This window comes from Pseudopipra pipra, chromosome 6, assembly GCF_036250125.1.
Source record: "Pseudopipra pipra isolate bDixPip1 chromosome 6, bDixPip1.hap1, whole genome shotgun sequence".
Classification (NCBI taxonomy): Eukaryota; Metazoa; Chordata; class Aves; order Passeriformes; family Pipridae; genus Pseudopipra; species Pseudopipra pipra.
Window position 1 is genome coordinate 14,159,441 of NC_087554.1, and position 19,894 is coordinate 14,179,334.

The 19,894-nt window shown below is 35.5% G+C and overlaps 1 protein-coding gene across 15 annotated transcripts in view; it reads right to left on the reverse strand.

The window, feature by feature from the left end:
- PLEKHA7 (pleckstrin homology domain containing A7) overlaps window positions 1-19,894 on the reverse strand; it is a 157,884-nt gene that overhangs the window by 5,660 nt on the left and 132,330 nt on the right. For 14 of the 15 annotated variants that reach the window (XM_064657457.1, XM_064657454.1, XM_064657451.1 and 11 more), the window contains 13 exons: window positions 18,135-18,203; window positions 17,888-17,968; window positions 16,882-17,031; window positions 14,988-15,089; window positions 11,358-11,466; window positions 10,057-10,295; window positions 9,456-9,644; window positions 9,066-9,183; window positions 8,170-8,249; window positions 7,579-7,779; window positions 4,355-4,507; window positions 1,684-1,817; window positions 741-883 (listed from right to left, as the gene is read on the reverse strand). In XM_064657457.1, coding sequence (XP_064513527.1) covers window positions 741-883; window positions 1,684-1,817; window positions 4,355-4,507; window positions 7,579-7,779; window positions 8,170-8,249; window positions 9,066-9,183; window positions 9,456-9,644; window positions 10,057-10,295; window positions 11,358-11,466; window positions 14,988-15,089; window positions 16,882-17,031; window positions 17,888-17,968; window positions 18,135-18,203 — 1,768 coding nt within the window. The remainder of the gene's footprint in view (window positions 1-740; window positions 884-1,683; window positions 1,818-4,354; window positions 4,508-7,578; window positions 7,780-8,169; window positions 8,250-9,065; window positions 9,184-9,455; window positions 9,645-10,056; window positions 10,296-11,357; window positions 11,467-14,987; window positions 15,090-16,881; window positions 17,032-17,887; window positions 17,969-18,134; window positions 18,204-19,894) is intronic. The other variant, XM_064657453.1, reaches the window with a different exon arrangement.

The following is a 19,894-nucleotide window of genomic DNA, read 5'->3' on the forward strand; positions in this document are numbered from 1 at the left end:
CCATTCTCCACTGGAACAGTGAATGGTGCCAGTTATAAATGGCCAGTCAGATACTTGCTGGAATCGCTGCTGCATGGATTACTGTGTGATACAAATCTCTTGACATTTCTTACTTATTTCAACTATAAAGCAATCAAGAGTGAAATTATCACTTTTAGTAACATATTGCAGAGGATCTATTAATTTCCAGGCATCAAGTAGAATTCATGCACAGCTGTCTTGCTCTGACCTCTAATCTTGGTCACCAGACAGAAACGTGCCAATCCCTGTTTTACAAGGTCTTTTTCAGCCTGTTGTCACACAGCTCAAGTTGAAAATGATTGTACTCTAATCTCAATCACTGGACCAGGGATTCTTTAGGTTAAGAAAAACTATTTTAAATCCTTTTCTCTTGATTTTTTAAAGTCACAAATCAATATTCTTTTTAAAAATATAGAAATATCCAATTTAACATAATTATAGAGAATTCAGTTAAAATGTTATTTTTTTAGCACTATTAGTTAGAGCAAGTTTCCAAGTTCTGAACTTATTGATCATACTATTTTGCCCCCTTCATCCAGTCCACTGAGGCCAAATACTCACTGTAAATTGTTAGACTTTTCTACGTTTGTTACTTATACACACTATTTTGAATAGGAATGACTAAAACTTTCTCTTATGCCAGGAGTTCAGCAACAACCCCAAACAACTTTGGAAGCTGGTAAGAAATAGCTGTTATTTTGTAAATAACTAAGCATTACCTGCTACCTCCTTGCTCCTCTGAGAGGCTTCAGAAGCCAAAGCGTATGATATGGTAATGATGCGCTCCTGCTCTTGCAGCTGTGAATCTAAATCAATCGAGTTGTGTTTGTCCTGGGCTACAGTAGGCTGTAGATTGTGCATACTAGTGGGAAAGTGAAAAACAACATTAACATTTGCAAACATAAAGAATCCACCATGCAGATAAGAACAAGCTTGAATTCGTACGGCAGTTTTCAGATCTCATCTATCAAGCTCCGTACTTCATTGCTGTTCTTTAAAGTAGTGTCACTATTGCATGTAAATGCCTACAGCATACAAAGAAAAATGACACAGCCATTACATGTTCAGTCACGATTTCTGCAAAGCCTTAAGTAGCCCTTTGTTGGAAATACACTGCTAACACAAAAGCACTACAAAAAATTCTATTTATTTGAAGTTGCCAGTAAAATTTCTTGCTAGTGCTCAGTCGAAAAGGCATATAACCTGGTAGCCCTCAGGCACAGCCTCTTCAATTGTCTTCCAGAGACAGCAGATACTTGACATATCAAATTCTTGAAACCGAATGTTTCAGCTGACTCTACATCAGCTGTAAGTAGCCAAAAGTGTTCTTTCACAACTCCAGCTCTCACAATGACTTTTCTTCTGCTTTTGGCCAGATATGTGCCTTTCCTTCCTCCTCACTCTCATCTACAAGTTGCTTAGTAAGGACTCACTACCATTTTAGGATTCTCTGAACAAGAAAACGGACATATACAAAATTTGTTTTAAAAATTTGCTTTAAAAAGCAGCTTTAAGCATACTACACAAATTCAGAGTTCACTTTCCAAAAGCTAAAAGTTACATTTAGGTAATTCATAGGAATTAAGATTGTTGCATCGAGTTAGTTCTCAATATTCAACACTAGCCTCTATGTAAGATTTGGGAAAACCCCCAAAACCTGACCTTGATTTAGTAAGAATATTCTTTATCTTTTCTGCTTTACGCTGCCTTGCTGCCAGTTCTTCAGTAGAAAGAGGCTCTTCTGGCTCCAGTTCAACATAACGTTCTGGAATTACAACCTTCTCAGGTTTTGACAACTGTGGAAAGAAAGTAAGCATCATTTTTTTAATAACAAATGCCTAAAAAACTTGAGATAAATTCTCCGCAATGGGAGAACACAGTGAAAAGAATAAAGCATGGATTTTCGCAGTCAGCACATGTACCTGATGCTAAACACTCCCTCTGGATATGAGTGGATGCCCTTTTAACTGTGTCTTTTCCCTCTGATTTGTTTTACTTTAGAAGACAGATCAAACAAATATTAAAGGGGATTACAAAAGAAATCAGAATCAACAGGGAACCTTTCTTCAGCTCAGGCTTAGAGCCCGAAGTAGGGCTCTGACTAAAGGTGTTACAGTAAAAAGAAGCAACCACTGCAAGATTGACTGAACAACCTGAGATGTTAATGTCATTTTTATGTCGTGCAAGCAAGAACTTCTACAACTGAAAGGAAATACCACCTAAAGTTTTAACCTATGGTATCATTCTTTTGAGACTGCCATATTCTTCTGGGATCAGTGGAGAAAAAAAAAAGGCAAACAGAAATACACTACACTGAGCAATTGTAACAACATGTTGCATAGATGTACTTCTGCAAACTGAAAATTTCTACATAATTGCATGAAAGCTAGCAACAAGTTTTTGTTACGATCAATTACTTTGGGGAAAATTTTTTCTCCACATAAGAGACCTAAATCACTCAATGAAAACACAGTTTAGAAACGGACTTTAAAAACCAATGCTTATAATACAGAACAGACTGCTTTTGAAAAACAAAAATAGAGGGTGTGTAAATAAATAGAAATAAGTAAAGGAGAACTATTTTTGATTCTTCTCATTGGATTTTTGTTAAAACACTCATGAGGCAATGAGTTTTCAAAATTCAAAGTTTTCAATAAACATAATCCTAAATTTTTTCACCACTGAACTTAGTTCACACTAATTCAATTATGTAAAGTGGCCTAACCCAAATCTCAGTGATTAGGCTCTGTAATTCACAGGCAATCATAGGCCAAAAGCATACAAACAGTCACTGGCATTTATGTCCATATTAAAATCACAGTCTCAAATTTTTTATACTTCCTTCTCAGGAAACGCAAAGCCAATGCTTCCTAAAAAAATCCTCCTATTTCCACTACACTTCCTTACTTTGAAATCCAACTCCCCTTTGGAGCTATCTATGTATCTATCTACATATATAGAGTTGTGTTTGGGGTTTTTTTTAAATGTCTATATCTATCTCCCTAATATAACTAACCTAGATCAGAATATCCTGCCATTTTCAGAATAACAAACCCAGTTAACATGTGAACAGCTCAGTACATTTCCTTCTGAGGCACTGAAGTACCTAAAGTACAGAAATGGAAAAGGACAACAAGACCAGGATAGGGCTCTGAGCAATCTGGTCTAGTGGGAGGTGTCCCTGCCCATGGTAGAAGAGTTGGAACTAGATGATCTTTAAGATCCCTTCCAACCCAAACCATTCTATGATTCTGTGACTCTAACCTGGGTAAACTGAAAAAGAAGCTTTACCCTCAGAGCTTCAGACCTGTTTCAGTTACTCTGAAGTAGGACAGAAATGCCTGTAAGAAAAAATGTTTCCTATCCAAGGCTTAAATTAAGGAAGTTGAAAGTGATTCCCATTGCCCTGGGGGTCTTCAGGAAAAGAAAAATTAATAGCAGAGTACAACAAGGACAGGAAATAGAACAAAAGTATTTTTTCTGTTTCTGAAGTTTACAAAAGCACTGCATTTTCTGTAAAAATTACACAAAGATTAACTGAAAGATACATTCATTCATTCATAGAGATTAACAGACAATGGCTCACAGAGTAAACCTTTTACAAATATCTCTCTCTATAAAATGCTACTCTGCCAACAGCTTTCAGAAGAGTAAAGGTGCTTGCCAGTCTAATTATCATTAATAATTTTAGTGACTTGCCATCTACCACGGCATTTAACACAACACAGTGTACCTCCTGAAACCTTTACACTTGCTATATTCTTTCTTTCCCACCAGATGGCTCAATCGCATTTCAAACTAACAATTTCGGTTTTCGAAGCTGAAAAAAGATCTTGTGTCCAGAACACCAACCAAGGCATTCCAAAATCTGATAGAAAGGTGTTTTCTTTTCAAGTCTGAATAAAGCAGTGCTCCCTCTTCTCTGTCACCTTTTGCCAGTCAAAATGAAGAGGAGTAAGGTACCTCTGGGGAGCTAACTTTTTCTTCTTTCCTGTTTCTTATTTTCAAATACTCTTCATGTTGTCTTTTCATCTTCTTTCCCCAATTAATATAACTTTCCCTAACTTAATCGCTTTTTCCTTTACAAAGCCTGAGATATATATTTCAAACAGTAGAGCTAACTTCTCAATTTTTTCTCTCCACTAGAACACAATACAAACACAAACCTTACAGAGATTTTATGTTCCAGGTCACAAGTTTGCAAAACCCCAAAGACTCCTTTTAGTTCAAACTTCCAGCTAACTTTTGAAAGAAAAGATGAGAATTCAGTGCCTAAAACTTAAGACAGGTTAATATTTAAACAGAATGGGAGGCAAAAAATTATGAGTGTTACCTCTCTGCTGATATCTAAATCATAGTCTTGAGGCTCCAGGTCTGTCTCTGTCACTGCTACTGGCTGAACTTTTAACCATTCATTCTCATCCTTCTCTTCTCCACGAATTGCCCTCTCAAGTAACTGCAAATCAAATTCTTGCTCTCGTTTCCACTGGTAATAGATACAAAACAATTAACAGCATTCAACCACACTGCCAAATTCACGGTATAGCAATGTACATTACTACTGCTGCAAATGCTACGTTGCTGAAAGAATGCAAAGAGCAAACCCCTTAACTGACAAGAGAAAGAAAATACAGCTGTATTTCTTGGCACACACGGTTGGGAGTTTTCCTCTCTGCCTGTGCTGCATGGAATTTGGAGTATTGTTTAATTTTACAAGTAATGTTCAGCGGTATTAGATTCTAAGAAACATATCACAATTTCACATTTGCTGATGAACATGGAACTAGCCACACACAAACATCCTTGGAAGCACACGTGTCAATACCAGTGAGCCTACAGACTGACAGACTAGTCCTAGGCATTCTAAGGAGACAGTGCTGTGTGGTTTTGAATCACTACACAGAATGGGTACTTACATTGCAGCTTGAGAATCACAACTTGATAATTTTATGTATCTTTTTAGAATAATACCTACTGTTTAAAGTTGACAATATTTTACATGCTGGCATTAACTTGTCTTGAAATAAAAAGTGTTTAACTTCTAAGCTCTTCTGACTTCATTAAAAGCAGAATCTAGCTACCTGCAAAAATCTTTCACACAGTCTTTATAAGGTAAATACTTAGCAATATAAATTAGAAATATTAAATATTTATCAATATGAAATATATTTAAATTAAGCAGCATAATTTAGAGTTCTCAAATCACTTCACAGTACCTCCTTCACAACTACACACAATATAGCTACATATAAACTCACACTTAAGGACACTACCAAGACCTTTTTTGTTCAAAAAATTAAGTTCAGTGGTAGCACCATTCCATTCAGTAGATCTGAGCAACTTAAGCAGTGTAGTGGGAAAAAGAAGGGACAAAAGGAACAACAACAAAAAAAATTATCCCCTCAAGCATTTGAGGCAATCAATAGGAGAATGTATTCTTAAAAATATCTCCAGTATTTCTGGTACAAATCTTTGGCTTGTTTTGGTTGAAGTTTGAATTCCACATGAAGTCCTTAGACGTCATTATGCTACTTGCATTAATAAATCTAATTGAAACCTATTCATGCACAAGCTCTCAGTATTCACTCAGAAGATAAGTATCTTCCACGTATATTAAAAAAGTTAAATAGCTAAAAGGCAATTATACCTCAAAAATTGAGATGTTTCTTTACAAAATTCAAAAGAGAAAAAAAAAGTTTTCTCATGAGTACTCCAAACTCCTTCTACTCATATTCGAACCAGGCCTGATTGACATAGTATATTTTAAACACACAGTATCATTTTCAAGTTATTATATATAGGTAAGAAAAACATCAAACCATTCTTACGAAGCAGGATTTTTATTGGCTTTGATGTTGCAACTTTTACATTAAAAAGGCAATGTATATAACAAATGAATTCAGGTACTGTGATCAATACTTGAAATGTCATACTACACTTGAGAGCTGACCAATTAAAAATTAGAACTACACATACAATTTACGTCTAAAGCAAAAGTTACATACTGAGCAGCACTTGAATTATACATTTAACTGTTTGCCATTTTGGCTGCTAAATAATTGTAATGCTGTAAGTAGTTGTGCTATCAAACATGCTTTTGCATATCAAAGCCCTATAGGTACAAGAGATGACCTCTACAAAACATTACTAGGGCTGAAAAACTCTATTTTAATTCTTTACAGCAAGAAAAAGACCAAGATGGCACCCAAATTTATAAATAAAGTCTTTGCCACAAATGTTAATAACGAGTGTTACGAAAATGTTTAAATTCGATTTGTGTATGTTATGCGAGTCAGGAAACATACGAAGCCCAGATTTATTTCTTCTAATTAAAATATGAAAATAACAGTGATAATATAGTACTTAAGTTCCCAAACATTATGCACTGTCTTTAAAAAATTTTTGATTGCAAAACAGAAGACAAAATGGATGAATGTCTCCAAGCAGTGCACTCGTATTTACTGGGAAAGTAAATACAAATAACTGGCTGTAAATTAGTGCTACAGAACAGTGGGAATGAAAAGCTGAATATTATAAGGGTTTTTTTAATGCCAGCAATTGACACACATGTACTAAATGCAATTAAGCCTGGTAAAAATTGAGTAGTCCAGTTAGAAATTTTAAAGTAACTACATAATTCTGCAAATTAAAAACAAGCAAACAAAAAAAGAGGCATTAGGTATGATGAGTGACAAATCTAAAAGCAAGAGATCTTGTGCAATGAATTAGGTAAAACAATGTGATCATTCTAAAGCTCTAGTGGACCAAATAAAAAAATAAATTAAAAGACCACAGCATAAGTGCAATTACAGTACAATCTTGGTTTAGCACCAAGTGAGCAACTGGGTAACTTCACCAATTAGAATTGCTTTGGTTAGTATCCAAAACGTATCATTATAAACTTATTGTCTGTACAGCATTTATTCTCAGAATGCAACAAAAATACTTTTCTTCAGCAGCTTAAATTTGAGCCTTATTAGAATATTCCATGTTTTGAGCTTTAAAGAAGAGTTTGTATCAATTAAAACAAGTTAATTCTGACATAAATTCCTAATCTGCATGATTAGATTTTAAAACTGATTATCCATTTATCATCTTTTTAAAAAAAAGCAAACACCACCTTGGTCTGATATTACCATGACTATCTCACAGACTAATTTATGAATTAAAAAGAAAAATACCCATGGTGAATAAGAACATTCTAAAAGGCCCATTCCATTATGAAGCAGTTTTAAAACTGTACACGCTTCTTACACTTTCTAAATACAATTCCAAGGATAAAAACTCATGGCTCTGAAGTCACCCCAATAAACTGGCATCTCCACTCATCACTCTAACCTCTGACCAACTTACCTGCTGAACATTCGACATTTACCATTACTCCAGGTAAAAAAGATCACCTGTTACTCACACTCTCTGAACTCATTTGATACCGTGTAACACTAATTTAATTGGACTAGGAGCATCACACACACTCAAGTGAAAGTGCTTGCCAGGAAAAAAGAATAAATCCAAAGATATTTTTAGTTTAGTCCTTTTAAGGCATATCTAACATACTGAGCCTACGTCTGCAGAAACGGGCCTGATGAAAGACCGAGATGAGACAGACTGCCGTTCTCCTTGGCTAAGAGTCCTCTTGCGCTCACGAACTAATGCCTTCTGATGTCGCTTCATTCTTTCTAGTTGTTCCTCCGCACTCATCTTGCCTCTTTGGTGGTCTCCAGAGTATAAACGTTCCAAGGCACTCTTTGGTCTCTCCTGTAAAAGTCACAAGGCACACAAAACACGTTTTTGTAATTAATACCTCATAAAAAGTATACAAAAAATGAACTCTTTCTGCTACCTTATTAGTAAATTTTACTCTATTTCCTTTGCATTTATTTGCATGTTTCGACTCTGTGTTTTCTATTAGTAGTGCTGATTTTTGGTTCTAAACCTTGTTTTATAGATCTATTTGAAATGCAGTAAGTTGTTTGTCTGTTTTCCAATTCATTTAAGAAAGTGAAAAATTGGAGATTTTATCAGATCGCAGCTCTTGGTCCTCTCCCATTTACTGCAGTCCCACTCCCTGCTATGCAAAATGTATTTTGGGCTTAACTATTTTCAACAGTTCAGGCATTTGCCTTCAGATGTTTATTTAAAACTTACCTTGGACCTATCCCTTCGAAGTGTTGCAAACGATGAAATGGTAGATGACTGGTGCAATCTGGAAGTTGATCCAGACAAACCTTTATAAGGAAAAAGAGAATGCCTTAAACCAAATGACAAACAAGACAGATATTTTTTTACATTGTCATCATGTTTCTATGACATTCTGGCTACTATTTTAGCCTGCATTTCACATTTTGCAGTTCAGAAGATCATGAGACGCATGAAATTTCATTTCAGCCAAACATAATGTGTTTCAGGTCACTACTGATCCAAATTCAGAAAGACCTACAATAATTTAGAAACTTATATTAAGTGAGGGATGGGGTGAAATCAGCTGTACCAGAGTAGATACACTGTACAAATAATCACCTCTGTGAAGAAAATCAAACCTTAACATTCACAGTTAGAAAGGAAAGAAATAAGAAGGGAATGGCTAAGAATTTGCTTTTACCCAAATATCATGTCTATCCTCATTTGTGAAATAGTTACAGGAGTGTAGCACAGTAGGGATGGAGTGTCAAGTCAGATGTAATATCTGAGGGCTTTAAATTCATATTCTTTATCAGTTACATTTCAATGGCAATATAAGTGTTTGTAAAAGGTTACATAGAAATTATGAGGAAAAATAACTGAATATAGGAGATTCTAACAGTTAATTCCATGTTTTGCTACAGGGTTTTTTAAAGCCTTATATATTAAGTTGCTTTGCAAAAGGCTGGTTGACTGTAACAGCACCATTAAAATGCATAAAATCTCTAGACTTTCACAGCACTGTATAGTTAATCTAAAAATAGTGATCTGACGATAAATGTCATCTCCAGAACATTCTAGGAGAGAAAAGCTCCTATACAGATAGTACTGTTAAAAATCAACTACATAAATTCCTGGCTTACCACGGGTAGGTAATGTCTGGTATCCACTGTCAGGGTTTATTAAAGCACTGGAAGGATGGCTGAGGTCACCCCCTATCATTGCCAGTTCTGGTTCACTCATGTATGAACGCAGTTCCACCTATACAGAAAAATACTCATCAGCTCAAACGAAATCAGAGACAGAAGGTCTTAATAATCTTAAAACAAATCCTAAAGCTTTGTTTCTGGATCACTAAATTTCTCTCCGCTACTATTACATGGCACAGGTCTCTCCTTGTCATTATCATCTCTATGCCATCATATATCATTAATACCAGACTTACAGGTCCATATATTTCAGAGACAATAGTATCTTTTATTACAGGTGCACATAAGTTTAAAATGCAGGGGTATAGGTGTATGAGTGCTCACCCTATAATCTCCATTTACATATTGTCCGAGTTCTCTGTCTCTCTTTCTCTCATCTGACTGACGTTTCAGGCCCCGCACTGATGTGTGTCTGATGACAGTGGCTTCTCTCGGGAGAGGTGGAACAGCTGGTGGCTGATCATCAGGACTGTACAGCTGCGGGAGAGGAGGTCTGGGTGGTGCTTCATCTTCCTGGCAACAGGAAAGCATCAGGATTTGGCAAACAGTCTCAAAACAGTCTGGCACAAACTGAAAGTCCATTGCATTATATGTCATTTGTGACTGATCTAGCATGCTCTCCTCTGCCCACACGAGGAGCTTGAGGCTTTAAAACCCAAATGAGGCCCAAGAAATCAACCACAAAGTATTCCCAAGAAAGGCTGTGAATTAATAAGTTCTAAAACAGTATATGGCCACTGTACATAAAGCTCCAGGTTACACACATGTATTCTGCTGTACTACTGCTCAGATTCAATAGAAACATCCTAAGTGCCTCCCTATTGTGCCTCCACACTGTGTGCACTTCGTAACCATGACATTTCACTGTTCCTGCCAGAAGGAAAAGGAAACACTGGTGAATGAATCACAGAAGAGCAGTACTTACAACCTTTGGCTTGAGCTTAACTGGTGACTGAAGAGGTGGCTCGATTTTTTTCAGCTGCTGTGCTTGGTGCTGTGTTCTGGTCTGGAAATAAGGCTGTGGATACAGCCTGACCTCCAGGGGGGATTTAACCGGGCTGCGTGGAGGGCTCTGAGCAACTGGAAGTTTGTTCTCCGCAGTTGCAAGGGAGGCTGGTAAGGAAGGCACTGAAGACTGAGAAAATGAAGGCACTGTTTTTCTCTCTAGGGGAAAAACAGACAAACATGTTAAGTGTTGTTTCCTACCAATAATGTTCATAAGAATAGCAATTAACAGACTTCACAAAACAGCCCTTGTCCTCTGCACGTTGCTTTGGACACAAATGGGGGTTTTGGACATAAAAAATGTTTGTTCTTTACATTGTAACAAGAGTGGAAAACATTTTTTAATGAGAATCTAGTAAGTCTTTCAGGCCAAAAATAAAACCACACAGTTTAGTATCATCCAGTAAAATTCCTTGTAGAGTACAGCGGGAGGGAAGGAAGGAAAAGCCTGAGAGTCTTATGAAATCAGTTCATAGGCTGTATCTGGCCCATGCCACAGATTCCTTAAGATGCCCACAGATCTAGACAAGGCTAGGCACTGACAGCCATACCATAAATAAAATGAGAGCTCACCATCTCGTAACTATTTATCTCTGTATGCAAAAGGTGAGCAAAGATAGAGTGGATTTACAGTAGGCGTTAACAGTCTCTTGCTATCCCAATGCGTTGTCTTTTCTTTGAAATGTAATAATGCAACTGAAACACAGACCACACACACCTTCCCTTCCTCTCTTCCACTATGTTGTTGCTCTGCCCACAAACACCTGCCTGAAGAGGGAGGGGGAAGGCAACTGCAGCAAGGGCAGCTGGGCAGCATCCAAGGGGAAAAGAAAAAAGCCAACCAAACACCCCAGAGAAAAACACAGAGGGGAGCTCCTGGGCAGAATACAGAACAGATACTATGCTGGTATGAACCTAGCACATGTCAGAAACTCCTTCTGCAACCTGAAGAACTTAGCCCATTATTGTTATTGTTTTTCCTTTTTTTCATGCCTTGTTACATTTTACTGCCATCAGTACATGAAAACAAACAACAAAAAACCTTGTCACCTCAAGAAAAGAAACACCAAATTAATGTGTTCAATTAACAGAGATTTCTGATACATTCAATAGAGTTAACTGGATTTTCTGCAGTAGAACAAACTTTCAGACTATTTGCACAGACCCAAAGATTCAGTTGCATTTGTACATTTTTTTATTTTTTCATCACGTTCTCCTTACCTGGATTCTTAATAGAGTCTACTATGGTCTTGTAGTTTGCTTTATTTGCACTCAAGCCAGCTGTAACATCTTCAATTCTCCACAAGTCTTTTTGTATTTGTGTTTTCTCCTGATATTTGTAGTAAAACAAAAAAAAATCAACTTTACCTCATTTTTAATTTACTATGGGTTTATCCTTCTTTTGATACCACACCCAAATTAGTGGTTCAGAACTTCTGAAAACTTAGGAGTCCAGAAATGAGTTAAATAATTATTTTAAAACAATAATTAAAAAAACCCCAAACCCAACACCAACCAACTTATCTTGCCCATAAAATTTGTTAGAGCATTTTCTGAGTCCTGGAAGACTTCCTATGGAACACTGGGGAAAAGAGACACCTCTACATTTTTTTCTACAATATTATTCAGGCTAGAAAAACCTAGTTTAATGTTCCACATAAAATAAGCTTACACAATCTTTTCACTTGAACTTTGTCCTTAAATCCTATAACTAACACACTTAAGACTGCTACAGCAGCCTTACGAATCTCATCTTAATACTTTTAGGGGAAATGTCCAATATTAAAAAAGCAAAAAATTCGTATCATCTCCCTGAATCCTGCCATAAACTTCCCAATGGCTTTTAACAGATGAAACACAAAACCCAAACAAACTCAGAAGGGCTGACAATTTTAATTTCTGCTTATATTTGGGTTGATAGGCCTACTGGACATGATGTATTATAGGCTGAAACAATATATTGCTGCTGTTACAGGATTTGGTCTCATTCACATCCTAATTGTTTTACCACACCTTTCCAGGAGGAAAGAAAGGGAAACTCTGTCTACAGTCTGGACTCTGCTTTTGACTGTTATCTTACAGACAGAGCCTTGGCTACTGAAGCCTCCACTTCAGCCATTCCAATCATCATAAATAGTTATAGCCATCTAATTAATCAAAGCCTGGTAACTCTGCCCGCAAAAATTTGCATCAAGAATAAACGTAGTAAAACCAGTACTATTAAAGAAAGCAGAAGGCAGTGAAACACTTTAGTTAAGAATTGCTTACAAGCTGCTCTGTAGAAATCCATCACTTGCCATGAGCTACAAAATAGCTACTAATTAATCCTATAAGCCTGAAAGTGAAAAAAACTTCAGTAAAAGCTGTTACACCTCATAGAGCTAAGGAAGGCATATAAATTGCTTTCCACTTTCTGTCTTAGATCAGGAAATATGTTCAGCCAGGTTACAGATCAGCAAACAGGATGCCAAGAACACAAACATTTAAATGATGGAGAACGTTATTTGCCTGTAGTAAACTCACTGGATAGATGGGACATATCTTGAAAGATTGTCAGGACACAAACTATAAATTTGCACATTTCATTTCATTTTTCTGAGATTAATCATACTACAAGGAACCAAATGATGGATTTACAATAATCAAGCCTCAGAATGGCTGAAAAAACCACTAGATGTACCAAAAATCCTGCTTTTGAAACCACTCAGAAAACATTGATTAGCAATGTAGAAAAGCCAGATCTTTTAATATTATTTCTCTCCATTACTTAAATATTGATGTGGAGAGAATATTTTAGACCTAAAATGGACTAGGTCTGAACAATAAGCAGATGAATTCATTTTAAAATTATGAAAGCCAAGACTGCTCTTTACAAAAGGGCATAAATATACTTTATGGGTCAGCATGAAAAAGTAACCTGGATAGAGAATTCAATTTCTCTAACTTCCTCTACAAAGAAACATAATTTAGAATGACTTACAAAACCAGAGGAGAAACACTCACCCACTAAGAAGTTATTACTGTTAAAATAGCCCATGTCAGTTAATTTCAGCATGCCCAGATCCTCTCCAGCCCGTAAGCAAAAGACAAGGAAGCTGTACTCTTAAAAGCCTGATTCTTTACAATACTTTTTAAACGGATTTACTATGACCGAGCTGCTTCAAACATTTAGTTTTTGACCTCTAAATTAATGCTATATAGAAACTATATTAGTGGTTTCCTACAGAAATCTGAGCCTGCAAATTTACTGAATTTTTAATAATATTCCATGAAGACTGTCTTTTTTTAAATGCCATGTGTGTATTAATTTAGTGCTATTGGAAAATGCTAGATAAACAATCTTCTGTCTACATAGCCTTGGGCAGAGATCATAAAAATTCTAACTATTATGGGTACTTCAAGTGAGACTTCTTTGAAGGAATATAATTTGAAGAATATCTGGTACTTTCCGAAAAAATCAGTTCCCCTTAGTAACTCCAAAATAGGTATTCAGTAATATTTTTTTAATATGAGCCAAACATACACATGCATACTAATATATACATATATATGTAAGTATACACACACAGAACTGATAATGTGCTTTCTGTGTCTATTTAAAATTATGCACATATGTGATATGAGACGATAGTCAAACTGAATTAACATTTTTTCCTCTGCAAACTGTATTCCCTTCCATACATATTGGTGAATCCCATGCCACACATCCAGTATTTTAAGCATGCTCAATGCTCAACTGGAAATTGTTTGTTAAAGTAATCTAACAAAGTATATTTTGTTTAAACCTGTAATTTTCCTTTGTTAAACAAACTTCATACAGGGACCATTTTATTCTGAAATCCCCCTGGGATTTTTTTGAAATACATAATCTACAGCTGAGCTTAATTACATAATATTCTGCCTCCAGAAACTGAATCACTTTCCCATTCCCTAGAATTAAAAGTAAATGAAAATAGACTTTGAAGATTGATGCACTCAAAAAAGTTTTACAACTCTTGCTTTGATACAAAACATTTATCCATTAATAGTAAAAATAAACAGGCTTCAATTCATATCTGATCAGATATTTATTGCAAATAAATAAATTTAACTAGTGCCTTCTTTTGGCCCAGAATATTTGGAACAACAGACCAAAATTTGAGCAAAATGTATACATTAGCTTCGTTCCTTGTGTTTTGTTCTGCTTAAACAAAGGAAATACAATCCAGTCTGCATTTCTTGCTCCAAGAATAAAGTCACCAGTTGTAAGCAGGTATGTAGAAATAATCTGGTATGCCACATCCAGTTCAGCAAAGAGAATAACTTAGCTTCAAACAAAGCTTCTTTTTAAGATTCGAAACTGAATAATTGATTTAAAACTGAGATGCCTTTCAATTACTGATGGCTGTTAAAACACTTATTCCACTTCACAAAACAATCTGCAGAGATAAATCTTCCACAAATAGAAGAACATGACAAAGAACAAGTAATGACTATAACAATCCAGTGACTGATGATCTCAAAAATGGATAAAGAAGCCAACAATGTCAGATCAAATAAATGGAAGACTAAGAAGTCCTGCATAGTCTTATAAATTAAATACATTATCAACGTCAAGATGTCAGCATGTAATAAAAACGTAATAAAATAATGACAAATTTGCATAGACAACTTATGAGACACTACTGTATGTGCTGCCAGACGCCCTACCCTGCACAGCCAGGCTGCTGCAGTGTCTGAATTCCACCAACTAAACTACATGACAGCTGAATGCACTGCAAAAATTGCAGAGAATTTCTGTTATGAGATGATAGCTTCAAGTTCAGACAAAATCATCTTATAAGTGTTTACAATGTCTGGAAATGGACCCACCTGAGATAGCAATGAACTGTTCATCTGTTCCTGTAAGGCTTTTTTCAGTTGGCTCACATCCTTTTCTAATTTCAGATACTCATTCCAGGCATTTTCCATTTCCTATTAACAGAGGGAATACTCTAATACAATGTTATGATAAACTACAAAATCATTCCCTAGTGGAGCACCAAAGTGTTTTGAAGTTAGTGTTGTTCTACTATAAAAAGAAGTAAAAAATCCATTTTGTAGTCTCCATCGTTGCTTAGAGTTGATTATACGCTTCAAAATGCTTTACAGCTTGCAAGATCAAGTCAAGAATCCCTAGTTAAAAAACTTTGGCCAACTTCCTTACACAAACCCATTTCTTAAGTATAAAACTGGCATGTAATAGAATCTGAAGTATACTCTGTGAGGGAATTGAGCCTATTGCAGTTCCATTTCCTTTTAATTTACTCCTCTGTTGAAAACAAGTTTATAATTAAAATCCAGTGACCTATACCAGAAGTCATGTCTTGAAACACAGAGCAGGTTATCCTTCAACAGTTCTACAGAATATGTTATAAAGTGAATAAACCAGCAGACATCTGGAGAATAAGGCTATCCAATCACCTTTACTGTACTTGGATTACTTCCAGCATCCATAGCATCACAGTCAGCCTTCTGACCCAGAACTGAGAAAAATCAAGTGTCTGGTGCATTTTTATGTACAGGATGATGAAATAGGCTTTTCTCTGAATTTTAGAAAAGAGAACACATGGGAGTTGAGGGCAAGAAATCATGGAGGTCTATGAAGCCATGAGTGCCATGGAGAGAGCAGATGACTGACTGTTCCCCACCTTCTCTCATACAAGGGTCTATCACATTAAACATGTACAAGTCAGGGTCAAAACAAATAAAAGAAAAGGAGTTGTCCATGCAGTGGAGAAAAGATCTGTGCAATACCTCGCCAAATGATGTTTTGCATGCAGAAGATTCACAGAATTTAAAAGGGAACTTTATAGGTTTTTGGAAACGATCTACTGAGGATTACTAAATAGACCAAAAAAAATAACAAAAAAACCAGAACTGGGAATTCTCCAAGCAGAAAACAGTTAGAAGCTGGATTGGTTATGATAGGAAATACTACCCACCTCTCCTACCCTTACTCTTCCTTAAGCATCTGCTTATGCCCACTGCTGAAGCCAGAACTCTGGACTAGAAGGTGCCTTGGACTGACCAGTACAGCCTCTATTACAATGACTTGTTATTTATGTCCACATTTACATTTTAAGTGCTGACTGTGAAAGTCATATGTTCTCTATAGGCACAAACCACTCTATCTATATATTTATATAATCCTGAAGTTTTAATGATCTTTCTATAGGAAAGGTGTTCATGCAACTCTACCAACAATGTTACAAAGAGCTGGTCCCATATTCATTAAAAGGTAGGAATAATAGAGTGGATACACTTCACCCAGTTTTAATATACTCTCCTTCATGGCCAATTCTTAGAAATAATTTTATTAATAAAATGCAACATTAAATTACATTTTAATTTTATTGAATTACAATATCAGTAGTAAATTTTGACTGAAATATCAACAGACTTTCCCAGTTCCTTTTGCCCTAGGAAGATATCACGGAATCACCTTTATATTTTTAAAGGACTAGCTGAAAGATTTGCAATTTAAGCCCACACATAGAATAAAAAGACATAAAAAGTTTTCTGAGTAATCTTTTTTTGCAGGGGCAGGGAATATTGAAAAGTAAAGCTGAAGAGATTGTTTAATTATTTTTACCTGATTTAGTATTCTGTATCTTAACCAAAACTGTTCAGAACAGGACTTAACTCCCCTATCCAATGAACAATACAATTGTACTCTACCTGGTATTTTAGTTATGGTTTTCTTCAAGCAACCAGAAACACATACCGTTGAAACTTTGGATATTTCAGCCCGAATACGTATAAGATCCTCTTGCAAAAGTCTCTGCTGGTAAGATATTTTTTCTGCATGTTGTGGTTGGTCTTTGTACTGATCCATCTGCCTGTGTAAAACCTCCAAAACAGACTCCAGCTGATCCTAGCAAAGAAACAGTAAGTCTACAACATTTACATGGAATTTTATGCACCCACCTGTAGTAATATGAAATGTGTTTTCCATGCCACAAGTTTCCCAGTAAGCTGAGGACTGGCCTCCTGTTTTGGAGATTAGGAGGCCAACAGTAACAAAAAAGTGCAAGAGCCTTAGTTACATATTATAAAAAAATTATCTGATACTTTCCATTAATTCTTTCCATTAAGTAGCCCAAACTGTGGAAAACACAATGCACTGAGAAGGGAATTTTTCTATTTACACTCTGTACGAAACTGTAATTTACAGTTTCAGAAAAATTCTCTTAATCAGTATAGAACTGTGACAGCTCTACCACAGCCCAGCATGAGCTGTTTGTTTAAGGACAGATTCTCATTCACTGTTATACTTGAATTAGCCATGTGAGAGATTAAAATATTGTCTAAAACATGAAGCAGGTCCAATTCATTCAGTCAGGAGGAAATAACGTGGAATCATTTTTGCAAAGTAGCTCTACTGAAGAATCCACCTGAACAGCACTTTCATTTTAGAATAGATTGTTTTCTGAACCACCTTAATGTACTGACAGCTACAGCTCATAGGCAGCAGGGAAGCAGATGGATTTAAAACATTCACTTTCAAAAACATGTTTTCTAACAATTGGTAATCAGTCCTAACACAAACACCACACCCCCCGCCCCCACACTCCCCCATCTTTTTCTCACAGAAGTTTATACACATGTCCAAAGAAAACTACTACAGTGCAAGAAGCATCCAGTAATTCAATTTTTGTTTGGAATTTCATATTTTATGATTAGATAAAAGCTGTTGCTTTATTTTACTAATCCCTTTTCAACCTACTTACTTTATTCTCCTTAAGAGCTCTTATTTTGTCCTCCAAATCCTGCAGAATTCTGTCCTGCTCACAGAAAACGCTTAGCTTCACCTGGAAATGAAATAATATACATATATAACATTAGATTTTAAAAATTAGGCAGAAAAGTATCCACTTGTAATATCTTACCCCCAAAAGTATAATAATGAACATGTAACTGCACAACAGAAACAACCAAATCAATTCAAGAGGTGTTGAAGTGGTGTTTGATACTTACATCGATATCACTTTCTGCAATCTTGACAGGTTTTGTACTTCTTTCTTTTAATGTGTCACGTCCTGTCACCTAAGAGGAACAGGTTTTAAAAATATAAGGAATTTGTTCCAAACTAAAACCTAGTTATGCTTCAGCAGTGAAAAGTTTTGTTAAATATTCATGGTTATTAGCAAAAATTAATAAAATTTGGGGTACAAATATTTTCAAATTTGGCTTTAGTTTTTGAAGAGTGTTAACAGAAAGAATTACTAGTTATATTAGCCTATTTAACTCTTACAGTAGTTTAGAACTCTGTACAAAGAAGCATAATCCCACCTATCTATGGTTGCAAAGGTCCTTTTCCTGCAAAATACAGTAGTTTTAACAGTTCAGCTATAATAGCTTTCTTGAAGCCAAAGGACTTGAATAGTTCCTTTAAATGGATGGTTGCAAGAATAGCAGCATTCATTAATGACTAAAAATACAACTTTTGGTAAGTATTTCATTCTACAAAGGATAGTATCTTCCTCAGCACAGGGTAAATTTTATTAAAGACAGAATGCTATAAAAATGCTATAGTGGAATTAAATGCAATTAATCTATTTTGACATGTTTATAATGTACCAAATCTCTCATTTCATAAATCACTGGTTTCATATTCCATTTCTGGTTGAGAAGATTATCTTCTCACATAACACAGTTTTTAAATCAGTACAGAAACGATACTATATTATACTTCCAACCTTCACAGCAACCTTAAAGTGAAGGCATGTCTATCTCTGTAGAAATGTTTATTATTTCCACTGCCTCCACGTGAATAATTTTTTTTGGTGAATAAATGAGGCTAAGAAAACAGCAATGTAATACAGTTCATTAATCATACATTTTTTAAAGCCTGAAAATCTAATGATTTAATATTATTAGATTAGAATATTTTTAAAGATTCATTAAAGCAAATACTATCTTACCAAAGAAACACCTGGTAGCTAGTAGTACTCCTATACAGCATATTCCTATTCATATACCATCAAGAGTTTATGAAGAAAAATTCACCTCAATATTGTCTTCAATAATGTAAGAGAAGAGGTTTTAATGTAAGAGCAAAAGCTGTTGGCTTTTCTGGTGGGGTAGGAGAGGTAGTTTGCTTTTTTATCGACTGACTGGCAATCTCCAGACTTGAAGCTACATAGTTTACTTGTTAACCTAAAAGTCACCTACAGGACCATGTTAGCTTTTTAAAAGTACTTCTATTTTACTCTTACTGTAGATAAATCTTTGATATAATCTCAGCTTTAACATGTAATGTAACATGTTACATGAAATTAACCATCCACACATAGTGTTTTCAAATAACAAAGCAGATTTAAAACACAAGGGTCTGGTCATCATTTATGTTTAGTGTCTTCTCCAACAGCAGGCTCCCTTTAAAGACTTCTCATACCTTTATGTGCTGAAATGTTACTTCCCCACCACCAAAACCAAAAGCACTTATTGCCTCTCAAAACTTTCAATTTTTTGATATTTTCTTTTTCAACAATGATGTGGGTTTTTTTCTTTCAAAAGTATTAATGGAATTATTTAAATGCTAAATCACATATATAATAGTAATGTAATTAAATACAAATATGAAATACTAGCAATCAAAGTAATAATTTTGCACATTTCATCACCTGCAAGCTAAGAGAATGCAAAAGCCTTTTTCAAAGCAATGGAATTAACATAAAAACAAGTCTGCAGATTTTGGGGATACTTTAACTTACATAATCAAAATTGTAAGGAAT